Source organism: Drosophila arizonae, chromosome X, assembly GCF_054131065.1.
Source record: "Drosophila arizonae isolate 15081-1271.41 chromosome X, UAZ_ARI_1.0, whole genome shotgun sequence".
Lineage (NCBI taxonomy): Eukaryota > Metazoa > Arthropoda > Insecta > Diptera > Drosophilidae > Drosophila > Drosophila arizonae.
The window spans coordinates 23,875,392-23,891,976 of NC_142927.1; the positions used below are offsets into that span (position 1 = coordinate 23,875,392).

Below are 16,585 nucleotides of genomic sequence, written 5' to 3' on the forward strand. Positions count from 1 at the left end.
AAGTCAAGGTATGATATTTAGATACAATATATATACAATATTTCGCAAACTATGTATATATCTTTCTCTTTCTCTCTCTGTCTCTATCTCTCACTGATATCGATATATATCGACTATAAAACATTGCAGTATTTTAAGCATGCCTTAATTTGATATGCGGACATATAATAGTCTAATAACATTCTATCTCTCTCCCTCTTTCTCTCTCTCCCTCTCACACACACTATTTCCATCTCTCCTCTTATATCAATATTTATTGTCTATAAATCTATGTAATATTTCAAGTAAGATCTGAGTCACATTACTTTGCCTGTTACATACACGACTACAAGTTGGGCTTGCCCAATTACAGCTAATGGCTACAGGGCAGACGACCAAATATGGCTCGAACATGTTAGCCAAAAGTAAGCGCATGCGGCTAAACTAGAGCTGAGTCAAGCAGAATCCGCTCGGAGCGTGGCCACAGCAATCCTCGTCGAGTCGAGGGATGGAGAGCAGCGGGGTGGATGGCACACACACACCCACAACACACACCCACACACACACAGAGAAACACCTTTACCGTTACCTAAGTGACAATCTGATATTGTAGCATACTTTTGTGGGCACAAACTCGCCATTAATACACTCGCCACACGCACACACATACACATGCTCTATTAGTGTGATTAAAGCCATTTGTGTGTGAGAGAGAAAGAGAAAGTATTTGCGGACATTGTCTACGTAACCTTCGTGGGCTTTGCGTAAGCAAAAAGGGGCTGCCAGCGCGTTGAAAGTAGCTGCGGGCACACGTGCACATGTGTTTGTCTTTGTGTCTGCGTGTGTGTGTGTGTGTGTGTGCTCTAAAAAAGTAAAGCCCATAAAATGTATAAACACAATTTTCACTCGACCTGAGCCTTTTGCCAGGCTCCTCTACCATTTCCACTTAAGCCTTAAGCTACTCGCCAACCTTCTGCCCGCTGTCGCACAACTATTTCCTTTTTGGCCTCTGCTGCTGCTGCTGCTGCTGCTGCTGTTGCTGTTGCTGTTGCTGTTGTTGGTTCTTCGGCTTGTTTCCTTTTGAATTTTCTCGAGTGGCTACACTCCAGAGATTGCACATTCTATGCTAGCTTTACATATTTCGTTCATCTTATTTATTATATACATATATTTATTTATTTATTTATTTTTTTTTTTTTTTTTTTCATTTTTCGCCAAGGCCCAACGTCATTTGCATTCGCTGATTCTTTGTGTCCGCTCGGGCCCTACACCCAGCAGCTGGCCGAGAACGGCTTCTCCACTGTTTTCTCAGCGGGCCATTCGCTTTGTCAGCCAGAATTCGGTGCGTTGGCAGGCAACAGCAGCAGTAATAGCTAAGGCAACGGCGGTAGCAACGTCCGCCGCTGCTTTGCTTGTCCGCCTGCCCACGCGGCGTATGCGTAATATTCGTTTGGTGTTTATTAAAAGCTTAAGACTCAATCAGCATTTTGCTTGGCGCACACCACACCCAGCTCAACAGGGCCCCCTCGACCCCTCGACCCCTTCGCCCTGCCCGCCCCGATGAACAAAAGCCATGTGTACATTGCACCGCAGCCCCAATACTCTCCATTGGCATTCCCTGATTATTTGCTCAGGACTGTCAGCTGGAGGGCTGCAAAAGAGTTAAGTTTTGATTGCAAGCAGCTTAAATATGATTTCGAATTCAATATTTCTCGCTTAAGAGTTGCTTTGCGGTATGCTGGCTGAACATCCATCTGATTCCAGCTCAATTGTTATACTGTTTTACAACGTGTGCACAGATTAGTTCTTACATATCTCGCCAACGTCTGGCCACTGCATACTTCAGCACAAGCATTAATAGTTTTTCATTTTCTCTCATACTACGCTATAGCAGTCCACTGTTACATGCATTTAAGCAATCGAAGTGTGGTCGAGGACTTCAGCTCTTACTTTATGGTATACAAGCATTTAATGCTATGTTAGTTTTAGCAACTGCTTAAAACTCTGCATGTTGTCCTGTCTAGGCTACTTATTTCATTGTTATACAGAACTCATGGATCATCACTGTTGGTATACACATTTGTCCTAAGAAAATTTTATACAAATATGCTACAAAGAACTAGTATACAAATGTGCTATACTAAATTAATCTGTTATACAAAACTGTTATACAAAACTTTTATACAAAATTTATATACAAGACTTATACATAAAAGTGTTATAGAAAATTAAAATGTATACAAAACTTTTATACAAAATTGCTATACAAGACTTATAGATGAAAATCTAAATTTAATATGCTATACAAAACTATTCTATAAAACTGTTATACAAAAAAAGTTATACAAAACTGTTATGCAAAAGTGTTATACAAAAATACTATTAAATTCCTATTTTATACAAAAGTGCTACACAAAACTGTTATATGGAGCTATTACAGAACAATATTCAACTGACAACTATTATATTCCACAGCAGCTCAATTAATAGACCCAAACAGCATGCGTTTGCTCTTGTACCCAGCGAATGGGTGTGTTGAGCGTACGTGTTTATAATATTAATAGGACGCTTCGCACATGGCTGTATCGGAACAACTGATGATTTATCTCGGTGGCTGTGTGTGAGTGTCTGTGTGTGCTTACATTAATTTTGATTGCCAAAGCAATTGTCGCAATGGAGACCGCCCACTGACTGCCAGGCATGTGGCATTGTGTTATTGGCAATTATCAGATATCAGTCGAGAATCTAAGCAATTGGCTTACATGCATTTGCCATTAGACTGAGGCCGTGAGGGGAAAGTATAAATTAAAACTGTTGACAGTGCTAGTGCAGACTTTTGCGAGTTGGTAAATTGAAACAAGCTTTTGCTGCTGCCCATGTTGTCCCTTTAGCCTGCATATAAGTTAGCTAATGATTGCCGTAAAGTCCATCTAATTGGCTGCCACAAAGGTAGCAGTAAGCTCTAAGCCAATTGGTTGCTACAAAAACTGCAAACTTTAAAAGCGAATGGCCGGAAGTTATAAGCCGTTCCCTCGTTACCATCTGATTGACTGCCGTAGCTCTGTCGGACAGTGTGCCCACAAATGGCGCAGTCCAGAGTCCCTCAAAGCAATGGGCATGAATAGAGAGTTGGTTTCTTTGTACGCAGAGCCTGACTTGGGGTATCACTCATGCTCTCGCTGGATGTGGCTAAGTGCCCAACTGCGATATGTGGCATGTGCCAACAGCTGGCAGAGAGCCAAACGAGTTATTGAAACAACTTGTGTGGAAATGCAACAGCTAGCTCAAGGTTGGCTAAGGGCAACATGTGCCAGGTAGCTGCAGCTTGCATCTCGAGAAGGGGAGAGGCAGATAGCAGACAGTCAGCATGGTCAAGAAATTGTAATGCAAACAAAAGGTTTACTAAACGAAAGATGATAAGAAAGTCGCGAAGTCTAGGAGGGAAGTCAGCCAGATATTAGTCTAGAGAACAAGCGCGATTTCTTATGATAGAAAATCAAAGACAGGGTATTCCCTGCTCAAAGATTCGATTCGAAATTCGCAGCGATATTTTCTATACATTCAGGACGTGGGTCTTAGCTTAGATGTATTGTTGCACCTTATCGTTATCGGTTATCGGTTATCGGTTATCGACTTACCCGCACTTTGCGCACCGTCTTGCGGCTATCGTTGCGTATGTTGACCGTGACATTGACGTCCTCGCCGTGCGTATACCAGCCCTTGTCCAGGCTGGCCCTCAGGCCGACGCGGCCGTCGTGCAGCAGAAACGGTTTATCGACGGCGCCCTGGGGTCCGCCGCAAGGTCCGACGCTGATGCCGCCAATGCCGCCGGTGACGCCGGCATTGCTATGGGGTGGCAGCATTTCGGAGCCAGTGTTGTCGCAGTGCTGCCAAGGAATCAATCAGACCGAGTTTGCAGTCGACTCAAAATGCGTGTGTGTTAGGTTAAGCTATGCATAATTAATTTGCCAAGCACATCAGGAATCTGATTCGCCTGGGTCGGCGTGCGGTTAGCCATAAGCTCGATTTGCGACTGCCTAATTACAATTCAACTGGTTAGCTATTAATTAATGGCCTGCCCAGTTAAACCATTTCGGCAGTGGGCGGGGGCTGGTTCGGCGAGATGGCTGGTCAATGGGGAAAGTGAAACAGTTGACCGGATCTGTATTATTGAAGCGGTTGCCTTTCGATTAACTCTGCACACAAATTAATTGCGCGACTCAAAGCAGTGCGCGCCATTTGAGCTCGCAAATAATAATTATATCCAAATTAATTGACCTCTCCGCAAGCCGATTAGTGCACTTCTGGCGCCTTTGCAAGTAAATTACTTTTCGCCAGCGATTCGCTGTGTGGCGCACAGGACGCATTTGCATTTGCACCTGTGTGGCTAATCAATTGGCAGGTGCCACGTAGAGCACTCGGTTTATTGAAGTCATTAAGTCTGCGGTCAGCACTGCAAAGGCTTAGAGAGTATATGAAATGGCAAGCTCTGTTAATGATGTATTAAATAGGCATGAGCTGAGCCGTCGTAGTACTTGTTCACGTCTCATTGCGCGAGAAGGGGGGAGGGTGCTAGACATGCGACAGACGCCCACGTGTTCAGAGTCAGCAACCTGTTTAAAGTGAATCGACAAATCAACAATCTGTTCGATTTTATTTAAAGGATTTTTTCTTTACAAAAATCCACATAGGAGGGACCAGCCTGAAATTCCATCAGTGTGTTCGGGAATCAGAATATTGATGAACCCAATTACGTGTATTAATTTATTTATGAAGTCTATATGCCGTCGCCAAATACACAAGGTGAGTGGGTAATTCGATATGAGTCACCCCTCCCTCCCATTGTCGGCAAACTTGCTACGCCCCTGCATAGCATTTATAGCTCTCCCTCCCTCCGTGGGGTAGGTCAACAACATTTCGTCTGCAAAGACTTTTCAGCAGTATGAATCATAGAATTTAAAGAGCTTATGTTTCGTAACGAACTGACAGACTCAACAGAAATGCTAATACCTTTGCAGGCAACTGGACACTGTATAAGACTGATATGCTCTGCTTTACTACCTGATAAGGTAAAAAGCAATTATTGGCAATGCTGCTGATGTTATGAGAAGAAGTTAGTTGAAATGTAAATTTGATTATTATATTAGATTCTCCGGGAACCTTTATCCATTCCGTATAGTATATATTACGGTCATCTCACTTACCTCCTGGAAGGACTTGCTGTAGCAATGGAATGGGTCGTTGGGGCACCGCTCGATTTCGCTTTTGCTGCGGCCAAAGCGTCCGCTGAACCTAAACGCCTTGGGCGAGAGACGCAGCTTGGGAAATGAATCACCGCGCTCCGACTTGGACTTGGCGCCCTTGGCACCCGCGCCCGCAGCAGTACCGGTACCGGTACCTCCTCCTCCAGCGGCTCCTCCTCCTCCTCCTCCTCCGCCTGCACTGCTGGTGCTGGGTGTTGGCTCGTGCCCGTCGCTGTTACTCAATGGGGGCGTGGCGCTGGCCGGCGGCGATTGGGTCGATGCGTTGGAGTTCTGGCCGGCAAAGGCAGCGAAGTTCTCCGGAGCGGTATGCTGGTGAAAGACGTCGGTGCGATAGATGACCCGCACGCCCATCTTGACGGAGGCCCGCCGATGGAACTTTTCGTCCGTCTTGTCCGCTGGAACAGAGAGCAGGAGTGGGGAACGGGACCGTAGGGCCCAATTAGCTGGATGATGCACACAGCGTGAGAGCGCGAGAGACAGTGAGAGAGAGAGAGAGAGTGATAGAGCTGCTGTCATTGCTCGCTAAGCTCACAAGAAGCGCAGCTGCAATCGGTTATCTTTAATCGTTAATCGTTAATCGATAATCGGTAATTGTGAATTTGAATGCAATTTTGTGGTTGTCTCGTCGTCCGTCTCGGTCCAAAAGCGAATCAAATGCCAAATGGGAGTTGAACGCGCGCACTGCCAATGCAGCCAACGCTGCCAATGCTAGCTGTGAGCTTCTGATGCAGGCGGTTGGCCGCTCCGAACCTTTTTCTTATGTTGCAACTGTCAAGCTCTATTTGAACGTGCTGTGGAGGCCAGCTGAGTCAGCCTAGCCCAACAGCACGCTGAGGTCCGAAAGTGTTGTCGAATAGCAGAGTGCTGCCTATTTTGGGGCCATCGAGTGCTGCCAAATGCAATTTAGCCATCAATTTTGACAATGCCATCAATTGAATGAGGCAATCTGATATGAACTTTGACAGGAACATAAGAAAATGGGACTCAAGCGGCACACAACAAACATTTACAGTTTAACACAATGAATTGGGATAGATGTAGTAAGACAGTGAAAGCGATACATAAACAGAGAGATACAGATAGTGAGATAGAGATAAAGAGATAAAGATAGAGATATATATAGAGATAGAGATAGAGATAGATATAGAGATAGAGATAGAGATAGAGATAGAGATAGAGATAGAGATAGAGATAGAGATAGAGATAGAGATAGAGATAGAGATAGAGATAGAGATAGAGATAGAGATAGAGATAGAGATAGAGATAGAGATAGAGATAGAGATAGAGATAGAGATAGAGATAGAGATAGAGATAGAGATAGAGAGATAGAGATAGAGATAGAGATAGAGATAGAGATAGAGATAGAGATAGAGATAGATAGAGATAGAGATAGAGATAGAGATAGAGATAGAGATAGAGATAGAGATAGAGATAGAGATAGAGATAGAGATAGAGATAGAGATAGAGATGTATGAATGAAAATATGACTATATGATAGATTAAAGACATGAAGCGGCAACACTGAAAAGACATCAAGTTGGACTGACCATTAAGCTTATATCTAATTATATAAATTTATAAAAATACTCGCATACACACACACACGCACACACATACACATACACACACACAAACAGAGACAGCAAGACAGCAACTGAACTGAAGGTGAACTGAAACGAAGTGGAGTCACATCAATACGTTGATACTAAAATAGGAAAAACACAGAGGACAATACAAGTTATTACACGACAATTGAATTGAATGTTTTTGGCCAGGCATCAGAGGACACTGTGGCAATGGGACGAATCGTGCCGCTTACCTCGAACCGGGCTGCACAGACAGCAGCAGCGAAGGCTGCGCCACATGCGTGCCGTGAATCTGGTCAGAACATTGGTTCTCTGAATGTGTCTCTGCCTCTGCCTGTGCCGCCGCATCTGGCTTAGCGTCATGCCCTGTGCTGTGGGGGGATCGGCTCAGAGAGGCTTACGGCGCTTGCGAACTGGGTGCGATAAGTGCGTAAAGTGCGATAAGCATAAGCAAAGACATTCACATTCAAACAGCGCCGCACAGTAAATCAGAAAACGAAATCAATCAACGATCACAAATCACAAATCACAAATCAAAACTCAAAAATCAACAGTCGTATATCGAGAAACGAAAATGGAAAATCGTCAATCGTTAATCGTAAATCGTAAATCGTAAATCGTTATTGGTTAATCGTGATACAACACAACATACAACACAAGAAAACCTTTAATTTGTTTAAGTTTTGTTTTATTTTAATGTTAGACTTTTGATAAACATATCTATGTCCATACGAGTCAGGGACGCTTCATAGACTTCAATAATTCAGTAATCGAATTGCACACTGAAAAAAAAGCATGGTTAACTTTGATGGCGATTCACTTCTTCTTCAATTCAAGCTGCAAAACTGCTGTTACAAGCAGCAAGAATATAAAACGAGCACGAGAAAAAAAAGCTATCGGACGTAAGAAATGAAAAGTGAAAAGGGAGTACAAAGCAACAAAGGAAACAACGGCTGGAGATGATGGAGAAGGACATTTTCAAGCTCTCATAGATTGAAATGAAGATGACAAATTTTATGGCCGAATCAGCAAAAAGATATGTGACGTTCTTTTTTTTTTCGACTAAACGGATTTCAATTTCGTTTTACAAAATAAAAAATAAATACAAATTTATTAAATGAAAAATGAATTTAGGTTAGCTTTCGCTAAAAATCAGAAACATTCAAAACAATGTGTTGTGACTCAGTTATTGGGGAAACAAGAGGCTATGGCATGAGTCTGAATAAAATGTGACGCAATGCTTCATTATCCGCTTCCCTTTGATAATTAAGCATTGGTAAAGGCTTGCACAGAGCCAAGATCGTGGACGTTGGCCTGTTTCACGCAGAGCCGATGCGAGGGCGCAAGGATGGCGAAGAGGAAGAGGGAGATGCAAGGTGTCTAGTTGCATTTGAAGGACGGCTCGAGACCGTGTTGAGGCCAGCTCAAAGCGATTCGCAACAAAATGGTTGATTTTACCGTTTCAACTGGGCTCAAGACGGTCTCAGAACCGGTTCGCATTGCGTTTAACACTGCATTCAAAAAATAAAAATAAAAGAAGAAATATGTGGCTGAGCTGGAAGGAAAAACAAAAAACAATATTCCTTGGGTAGATGATCCATAATGAGGACAGTCCTTCTACTTGGCGCACATAATTAAAGCAAAACAATGGAGCGAACAGCGATTTATGTGGGCTACTAGGCTGGCCCGGCCTGAGCTCACCTTTGTGCCAGTTTTTGTTAACGCTGACAACCGCTAGAGGGCGCTCCGGCTAGCTGACTAGCAGCTGGTCCGTTTTCCAGCGGAGGCGGCTCCAGGCGGCCGTTAAGCGCACTTCTTTTCATACTTGAGCACACGCACATAGGATGTACGGCGCCTCGGGCGACTGCTCGAAGGGGGGAGGGGAGTTGTTATTAAACAGAATATGCCATGTCCTTTGTTATTCCAAATGATATTAACTGTTAACAGGCAACATAGTGTTTGCACATACATAAGTATATGTATTGTATGTATATAGATATACATATATACACATGTATATACATATATATAGATACATATATCTTGAAAATCATACTGCTAAGTCCCGATTGTATTGTGCGGAGTAAAACAAAATGTTGTTAAAAAGCATGCAGTTCTCTCATTAGCTCTCATTTCGAATCGCTAAGCCCCTACCGAGCGAGCTCTATGAGCTGGCGGTTAGGTTCGTCCTTCGGGCGATTCTTGGCTGTAGTACGCAGGTATTCATTTCGATTCGGTTGCCGAAAGACAAACGAAAGGGGCGACGGGGATGCGCGCAGGCATCCAAGGATCTATGGCTCCGGCGGCAATTGAAATAAGAAAGCCAACAACAACAAAAAGAAGAGAAGGAAAAAAGAAATGGCAAAATGAAAATAACTCAAAGGAAATCGAAAAAAGGCAGACGGAAGGCATTGGGAGCATCAGAAATCGCAAAACGGAATTGAAATCCGAATGGCTCGAGTGGTCGAAGGTAAAACAGCCGCGCAATGCTTAACAGGCATGCATTTACATTAGATATTGATTCCATTCGCATACCCTGTAAATGCGCATTCAGCCAAAGGTGTGTGCCAAGCAGGCAGAGCAATAACAAGTGAGATTCATTGCGCTTCCCTCCCTTTATATGAAGGGTATCGGCTGGCTGGTCAGACCCGATCGAGAGCAGCTAACACAGTGCAGTAAGCAAACTGAACGGCAAACCCAAAATGAAATTTAATCAAAATCAATCAAAAATGAAACAAGAAGGAGAGAGACAGAGAGAGAGCGAGCGAGTGAGCTAGTGAGAGAGAGAGAAGAGAACAATTCTCTCACATCAAACTTGCTGACGTCAACAGCAGCAGCAGGTGCAGCAAGCGTAGTGGGATCTGGTTTTCTCTTTTTCTTTTGTTATACAAAAAAAAAAAAAAAGGCTTTGGTGGGGGCGTGGTCATCAATATAAATAGGCTGTAAATGTAATTTGATTGAGCGTGCCTCGCATAAGTCGTTTCTTGTGCCCGAGAGAGCGACTCGCTGCCCGAGATACTCACGATTCGATTCGAATGGCGCTGGCAATGGCTTGATGATGTGTGATGGATGGAGGAAAGGTAATGTTTGCTGGTTAATTATAGCTAAGCTTAATTTAATGTCAAACCTGGAAATGTGTGTGTGTGTGTGTTTGCATTGAAGTAAGCTGTGTGCTATATTGATCTTAAGCTGAGCAGCAAAAAAAAGGTAAACTGTAACTAAAACAAAAACTCTAAAGCTTTCCCAGGGCATTTTCATATTCTTGCAGTGAAGCGTTTCACTTGCATCTCCTACAGATTGATGATATTTCGTCGATTGTCTTTAAAATCTTGCTGACTTGCAAGTCCATATTTTACTTACCTTGCGGATAGTTCTAGCTGCGATGGAAAAATAACTTTTTATTTTTTTTTTTATTTTGAAAAAGCTGCTAAAATTCTATAGCCTTTGCTAAGCAAAAGTTTTAGTAGATCTCTTCCATGACTGTCGCAATGACTCTAGCTGAAAGTGATGGAAAAAGCTCGAGTCAAAGCTTCAATAGACAAATTGCTCAAGCTGTAGCGCCTAGAGCTCTTAGTGGGTTGAGTTAGTGCTATTCGGAAGTTGACTTAGCTCCTACTATGCTCCCCCATTGATTCACAATACTTGTTGACTCTTCGCCTGATGACGTTGCTCTACCTCGATGACATACATCACCTGCGCAGCTCCGGTTCCGGTGTCCTCGGAGCAAATGGCTATATGTACAGGAGTCCATATAGACAGATATAGCTAAAGACTTACCAATGAAGCAGCGTACGTCGTAGCTGGTGCCAATGGGGGCTCCGTAGTAGCGTTTGGCTGGCACTAGCTGGACACTGGGTGGTGCCTGGGCGGTCAGCGATAAGGTGAACGGATGAGCCCCATCGCCCAGTCGCTTCAGTAGGGCCTCCTGCAACGAGAGAGCAATTGCGTCAGGCCACAATCAGCTGCATTGTCGAATTTCGAAAATGCGCACTTTAATTGATTTTCTAGGAAAATCGAATAGGTTGATTGGCCAGCGAGAGGGAGGGAGCAAGAGAGGCCGTTCAGGTCAAGGGAAGCCGATATTTTAGCCAAATCCTGGCCATCAAGGTGAGACAGTATTCAGGTCAGGGCAATAGAAAACGACAGATAGACTTACTTATTAAATTCTTATCTAGGGATGCCAGGGCTTAACCGACGAAGTCAGACAAACTTCCTTATCGCATCCTTAGAGAGCAAACGCAAGGTTAAGCTGCAGGGGAGAGACCGAATTCATAAGAGAGAGAGAGAGGGAGGACCTTAGTCCGCATTGCTTAGGTACTTTTCACACAAGTCTAGCAGAATGTATACGAGTGTGTGTGTGTGTTTATTATTGAAGGTTATATTTAGTTTTTAATTATGCACTTCGACGCTTTGATTGGGGGAGCGGGCAATTTGAATTGCGGGCTTTGTTTTGGCTTTGATAACAATGCTTTTTGTTAAATCTTCGGCTGTTTTTGGCATTTCATTTGCATTTGATTATGTAGTCGGTATAATGCGATGCCTCTGGCCCTGACTCTGCCCCTGTGGCATTGGTCCTGACCATGATGATCCTGACGCTGCTGGTGCCCTTGGATTTATTCCTAAATATCTTATCCTCGGCGCGTGTTTCCCCGTATCGTGTGGACTAATGGGCAACAGCCACAGGGCCAGTCCAGCCACTACTCCTCCCCGCTTTCCCATTGACTTTGCCTCAAACTCTGCACGGCATTTTAATGGAAAGTATTTAAAGACAATTCCCTAGCACAAATTGTTTGGCTCAGCAAGCGTTTTGTTCTTCTTTCAGCGCCATTTGTGGTTGAAAAGGGGCGAACAAGAGATGACAGGGAATGAGAGAGAGAGAGAGAGAGAGAGAGAGAGGGAAAGTGAGAGCCAATAGAGACGAGCGGAGGAGTTGGACAAGAGGCTGTTGCTGCGGAATGTGAAAGGAGCACCCAGCATGTCTTCTTAAGCCTCAATTGTCAGACAAATTCCCCTTGGGTTGCAGAGATGTAGCTCTTGGCTTATCATTGAGACAACAAATTTAACTGCCGCGCTAATAAGTTGGATGTTCTCAGCCAAATATATTGATATTTCCAACTAAATCCCCGTTTAGCCAATACAAATCAAGTGAGCCATTGTTGCAAAAGTGCTTTTCCTATAGAATTGCGATATTAACGATAGGTTGGCTGAGCTGGGAGAATTATTGGGACAAGAATTGTCACTGTCACATTATTAATAACTGGATTTTCGATTTTTTCGATACCATCTATCAATCGATTCATAAATTGGAAACTTAAAATAGAGCTCGATATATTTTAGAGATTTTTTAGAGATGCAAAGTTTACAATTTATCGATTTATTGAACTATCGATATTCAGTATATTCTGTCCAGTATCTGTTCGCTAGCCTTCTGCTAGTTGCTTATCGGAATCGATAGAGTAATAGCTCTAATATTATCTATCTTATATACATTAGACTTACTTATATATTTTATATGCATTAATTTTATATACGGCTCTCTCTTTTCCTCCCTAATTTAACTCATATTTTTGTATACATCTTTTAATATCTAATCTTCCACCTACCTAATCTTCTTTGAATGAAAATCCTATACAACTGTCTGCATTTAAGCATTAGGTACTTCTTATTGTTTTTTTATACTATTTGACTCGAAATCCTTGAGAGCTGCTTGTCGACTAAGCTGCAGCGTCGTCTAACAATCTCTTTACCTTCTTTGACATAGAGTTCTTTCACGGTATCTATTGCAACAAAAAGCACTATAAGAAGAAGATTTCTTATAGTGCTTTTATATTTTTTGATTTGCATTATATACTTATGTTCTTTGATTTGATAGTTTTCCAACACTGCTATATCCCCTACTGTGTCTGCCATGGACAGCAACACTGGCGCATCCATTATAATCTCATCAGATCTGTCATCGATTGTCAGCTTAGCTCAGCCATATTTAGATCAATTTATCAACATATTTGCCATGAATTCATTAGGAAAAATTCTCTTTCATCTGGCTGTCGGCGGACGCACACAATATTATTCTATTAAATATCTTCGGCATTTCGCTTTGCGTCCGGCCTTCTGAGCCGTGTTATTTGCGAAATACTTTGCCGCTGCCATCAGCAACTTATTAAAGTCAAATTTATTTAATTATGCATGTTTGTGTTTCAGTTTTAAGCGCTCAGCAGAAGCAGACGCAAAGGCGGAGGCGGACGCGGAGGCAAAAACGGAGGCAGTGGCAGTGGCTATGGCTGTAGCTCTGGCTGTGGTTGAGGTTGAGGCTGTGGCAGTGGCAGCCAACAGTAAATAAGTTACTAAATATATTATGCAAATCGGTCAAGACAAGCGAGAAAAATGAAAGTTGGCAGCCAAGGACTGCAAACGGAGAGTTCCGAACTGTAAACTGATTGCCTAACCGAATTTTGGTGAGTTTGGCTGTCAAAAATATGATGGCTAAATAAATGATTGCCATGTCAAGTTTAATAAAAGGGAAAGTTCAAATTGAAGCTTCTTTCTGGGCTACCACTCTCGCTCTCATGCCCACTCCCACTCCCACTCTCAATCTCAATCTCAGCCTCTTCCTTTCCCTATCTGTCTATCTGCTGTACACAAAAGTATGCTAGCGAAAAACAATACAAAAGGGAATCGCAAACATTTGTACAGCTTTTAGTTAAATGAAATTGATTTTCAATTGGTTTAAGTGCAGTAAATTGCCGTCTTTAAATCTATGACGAGCGAGCGGCAGGAGTCGAGCAGGAGAACAGCGTCAGGAGCTCACGTAAAATGTCAACAAAATAGCTACAGCAACAATATACAGCAGATATTCGCCTGCCCTCCTCCCCCCATTCACCCCATTTCGTCACTCTCACTCCCTCTGCCATCCTCTCTTTCTCTCTGCGTCTTATCTAGCCGGAAAGAGTATAACATACTTTGTAGCGCTCGCTTTAAATCTGAGCTAAGCAGGGAACAAAACACCAGAGCGCCATCAATTTCCAAGCGTTTGCAATTATTTCAAAATGCAGCCACAGTGAATACATAACGAGCGCTGCTGTGTGCACAAATGCATGACTAACACATACCCTGGAATTCAGCTACAGTAAATATCTTAGTTAATATATTGCAGTTGCTTTTCGTGTAAGCAGTTTCCAAGGGATTTCCATATATCTATATATAACTAAGTTACACTTTCCTTCTGCTCTCCCCTCTCCCTCTCTCTCTCCCACTCTCTCCTCTCTCATTAACTTTTCTGCAAGTCTGCTTGCGCTGCTTCTGCACAGAGGTGCTAAAATTTATGTGCCACTGAAGCAGCTGCCACATGTTGTTGCTGCTGCTGTGGCTGTTAGACAGTTTGTTGAGCTAGCAGCGCAAAGTTAAGCCAAAAAAAAAAAAAAAAACAAAATGAAAGAAAAACAAAATAAAAATATATTAAATTGCGCTCGCTCGCCGAGTTTGCCTATCAGTTTTAATAGCGCTAGAAACTTCGCAGTCAAGCTGCATGCTGTCCGCCTCCCGCTGCCTGCCACCTACTTTGAGAAGTGCTCCACTGGTTTGCCGAGTGCTCGTCTCGCACTCGTCGCCTCTAAAGTGTCTGCTCAACAACACACAAACTGACACTTCAGCCGGTCAATGAGCGAATGCGACTGAGTGTGGGGCCTGTGGCAGGAGTCTGAAGGTGTGGGTAGTGGCCGGTCGGTTGTTGTGGCGTTGGGGCGGCTGGTCTGGTTAGCTGTGTAGTGCGCACTGCATAATTTCAATTACAATGATTGCAACGTTGACACGCTGCTTGCGGCTTGCCGCTTGCTGCTTTCTGCTTGCAACTTACCTGAAGTGGACTGAGCGTTTCAGGCGAGGGCTCCTCGAGGCGCGGCCAAATCTGATGCAGCGACATAATGGCCTCGTTGCAGAAACGCAGGCCCATCACCTCCTCGTCCTCGCGCCCATAGCTGCAACGAGAAAGGGCCGAGCGATTATTTATGAACTCTCTTTTAGCTGGACATACAGCGACAGCGACGGCTCCACAAGTTCGATTTCAAGCGGTTCGCACCGTCCTGGTGCTGGAGGGGGGGACGAGGATGGAGGATGGTTAGGTCGGTGTCGTGTGGGTCTACCTTACCGAAATGTCAGAGTTAGCTGCGCATAAACGCGATATCCTTGAATGGCCTTCGGGTCCACATAGACTATACCACGCAGCACCGATGGATTGTTGCCGCTGAGTATTATCTCGCGCGTTGGCAAATAGAGCGTGATCACGCAATTCGGCGACGTCTTCTTGTACACACGCTGCGTCCCAAAGTCATCCTTGTGTATCCTGTAAAAGTCGATGCGAAACGGAACTTAGCTATCTCCTCGACCACACGCGCATTTTCAGGTGCTGCGCAACAAAGTCTTGTTGGTAAAGATGTGTGGCTGTAGTTGGGGGACGCACCGCATAGCAGTGCTATATGTATAAACACATACATACATGTATTGGTATATCGCTAGATGGGTCGTTCGTTGGCAATGACCTCTATACTTACGGGAACTTAACTGTTCTTAGTTTGGCTAGTTGATTCAAGTCAACTAGCCACGCCTTGTGGTTCGTAAACTGGACATAGCTCATAGCTAGAGTGTTTACAGAAGCTAAGGCCTCCAATGCAACAATTGCGCTGCTTATAATAATAGTGTTATTAACAATACTATACATAAAAATGAGTTCAGTGAGCAGCAGCATAGTTGCTTAGGTTGAGCCAGGAAGCACAAGTTCTTGACAAGCAATTCCTAGCCTCTGTCAAGAAATCCATGCATAGCAGCAGTGTTGTAAAACGACAAAATAAGAGAAGAACTTGAACTTCCTTTGCATTGCAACGAGAAGTTCACAGCTGGCAATTCAATGCTTAATTAGCTGCGATTCAACTGTGAGACATGCGCCACAGCTACCCACGCTCAGGTGTGCATAGGTGTGCAATGGGGCAGTCGATGCATAGCTCGGTCTATAAATAGCCTGAGGCGGGCAGCTGGCGCACATTTGCATGTGTGCAACATTTTGCGGCAGCTCCATTGATTTGCGTACCCTCTGATACACAAACACGTTAATTCAAAACTCCTGCCAGTTGTTGTTGACCCTGTTGCGAGTGTCAAAAGTTGTGGTAAACAATTTTCTGGCCGGCGCTGCAGCTCGGCCGGTTCCACGAAACTTTCAACAAGCCACTGACACCTGGCTAGCGGGACAATTAAGCAGCCCAGCCCAGCAGCTGGGCGGCATTTCGTTGCATTTCGCATGAAGGTCACATCAGTGTGCAGCCAACGGGCCGCCAATTTAATTGACCTTCAACACGGCGAACTCGTGTCAGATTGATTTAACTTGTCCAACACTCGCAAGCCCTTTGACGAGCCCCATTGGACATTGGGCATAATGACATATAGTATATGGAGAAAAGTTAGATAACAGCTCGATTACATTGAAATAATATAGTCTATGGAAATAATTAAGTTATAGATAGAGACATAGTTATAGATATCATAATACATAGGATAATAGCTATAGATTTATAGATGTGTTGATAAAGGTTTAACTGCCAATGGCTAGATCTGACTGTAAAATGTTAACACTGCTGTGTATGTATTTTTAAGATAATATGACGTGATAATATGCAATGTCTGTGAAATCTCTGAGTGAGTGAGTCTTTAATGCAGTTTGTGCAGAGTCTGTAAATGGGGCTGTGCAAAGGCAGTATATGTAAGTCTTTT

At 43.6% G+C, this 16,585-nt stretch overlaps 1 protein-coding gene across 15 annotated transcripts in view; it reads right to left on the bottom strand.

Moving 5' to 3' along the window:
• The window catches only part of LOC108618938 (uncharacterized), a 72,419-nt gene that overhangs the window by 12,423 nt on the left and 43,411 nt on the right, over window positions 1–16,585 (bottom strand). For 14 of the 15 annotated variants that reach the window (XM_089475290.1, XM_089475288.1, XM_089475284.1 and 11 more), the window contains 5 exons: window positions 14,973–15,167; window positions 14,682–14,802; window positions 10,607–10,754; window positions 5,184–5,638; window positions 3,618–3,866 (listed from right to left, as the gene is read on the bottom strand). In XM_089475290.1, coding sequence (XP_089331416.1) covers window positions 3,618–3,866; window positions 5,184–5,638; window positions 10,607–10,754; window positions 14,682–14,802; window positions 14,973–15,167 — 1,168 coding nt within the window. Of the gene's footprint in view, window positions 1–3,617; window positions 3,867–5,183; window positions 5,639–10,606; window positions 10,755–14,681; window positions 14,803–14,972; window positions 15,168–15,375; window positions 16,037–16,585 lie in introns of those variants that run through there. The other variant, XM_089475293.1, reaches the window with a different exon arrangement.